Source organism: Aplysia californica, unplaced genomic scaffold (assembly GCF_000002075.1).
Source record: "Aplysia californica isolate F4 #8 unplaced genomic scaffold, AplCal3.0 scaffold00071, whole genome shotgun sequence".
Lineage (NCBI taxonomy): Eukaryota > Metazoa > Mollusca > Gastropoda > Aplysiida > Aplysiidae > Aplysia > Aplysia californica.
In genome coordinates, this window is record NW_004797341.1 from 1,293,516 (window position 1) to 1,295,015 (window position 1,500).

Genomic DNA, 1,500 nt, shown 5'->3' on the forward strand with positions numbered 1-1,500 from the left:
TCTGTCTATCTATCTATCTATCTATCTATCTATCTATCTATCTATCTATCTATCTATCTATCTATCTATCTATCTATCTATCTATCTATCTAACATACCCCCAGGTATAGGGTTATTGAGTGACGGATACATCTGACCCTGTCTCACAAGCCGACCAGTCTGTAGCTCAGGGGGGAAGGAGTGCAGGGCTGGGTTGTCTACCTGGGGCAAGGCAGGCCCAGGGTTCCAATCCCAGAGGGATAACGGGGTGTTTGCTGTTTGTTCCAGTCCTTTGAAGAAAAAAAATAGTGTCTTTTTTTTGTTGTTTTGTTGTTGTTGTTGGTTTGTTGTTTTAAAAAGAATATTGTGGTTTTAAAATGTGTATACTTATATATACAATTATGTATGTGTGTTTGTGTGTGTGTGTTTTAAGCTTTAGTACGAGTTTTACGGCACTTGCAACACAATAAGGTCATATCATATAAGTGCCAAAGATTAGAGGTGTTACAAGAGAGTAACAAACACAAAAAAGAGGGGAGATCAAGACGATAGATGCTTGATAGGAAAGAAGAAGCAAACCACACCAGAGCACCAGCCAACCACCTGCTGTGTGTGTGCGTGTGTGTGTATGTGTGTGCGTGTGTGTGTGATTGTGTGTGCGTGTGTGTTTGTGTGTGTGCGTACGTATGTGTGTGGGAGAGTATGCGTGAGTGTGAGGAGGGGGGTTGGTGGGTGTGTTTTGTCAGTACTATTGTCGTTAATGTGTTGGGGGGTTTTTTTTTGGTTATCGTTGCTATTTGTTTTGTTTCAAACAAGCACACGCAAAGAAAAAGGCGGACAGACAAACAGACAGAAAGTTGGACGGATGAACGGACAGACAGACGGACTGACGGACGGACAAACAGACAGTAGACAGACACGTTTTAACAGCTAACCAGCAAACTTTCCCTGTGGTTCCACTGACACCACGTCATATTTTGTTTGGAAGTGCGGGACTAGATCCGGGTTGTTATCGCCCTTTGTTATTCCGACTCCGTCACCACTAGAGTTGTCGCCCTTTGTTATTCCGACTCCGTCACCACCAGAGTTGTCGCCCATGTCGAACCGTCCGCTCGGGAATTTCTCTCCCTCCTCTGTCGTCACTGGAGGCATCAGAAATCTTTTGGTCCTTAAAGATTTGGATTTCCTGTATGCTTAGGTTGAAAAAGAAATGGAATGTAAGAATGAAATGCATTTTTAAAATAAACAAAGCAAAAGCAATCAAAACAAACAACAACAACAACAACATCAACATCATCATCATTGCCTTTCTCACCCTGGATCAGGATATAGGACACGAACAAACACTCTCCACCTTTCCCTATCCTGGGCTAGTCGCTTGATGTCACTCCACGTCTTCCCACTTTTTTGTACATCCATTTCTGTGACTCTTCTCCAGGTTTCACGAGGTCTTCCCCTTGATCTTTTACCCTGTGGGTTCCAATCTAACACTTTTCTTGTTATGCAGCTGCTTGACTTCCT

General features: G+C 43.1%; 1 protein-coding gene across 1 annotated transcript in view; it reads right to left on the bottom strand.

The window, feature by feature from the left end:
* The window catches only part of LOC101861193 (putative uncharacterized protein DDB_G0289263), a gene marked incomplete at its 3' end in the record, with an annotated part of 5,095 nt that overhangs the window by 2,036 nt on the left and 1,559 nt on the right, over nt 1-1,500 (bottom strand). Inside the window, 2 exon segments of the mRNA XM_035968633.1 lie at nt 99-269; nt 915-1,172. Of these exon segments, the coding sequence (XP_035824526.1) occupies nt 99-269; nt 915-1,172 (429 nt within the window).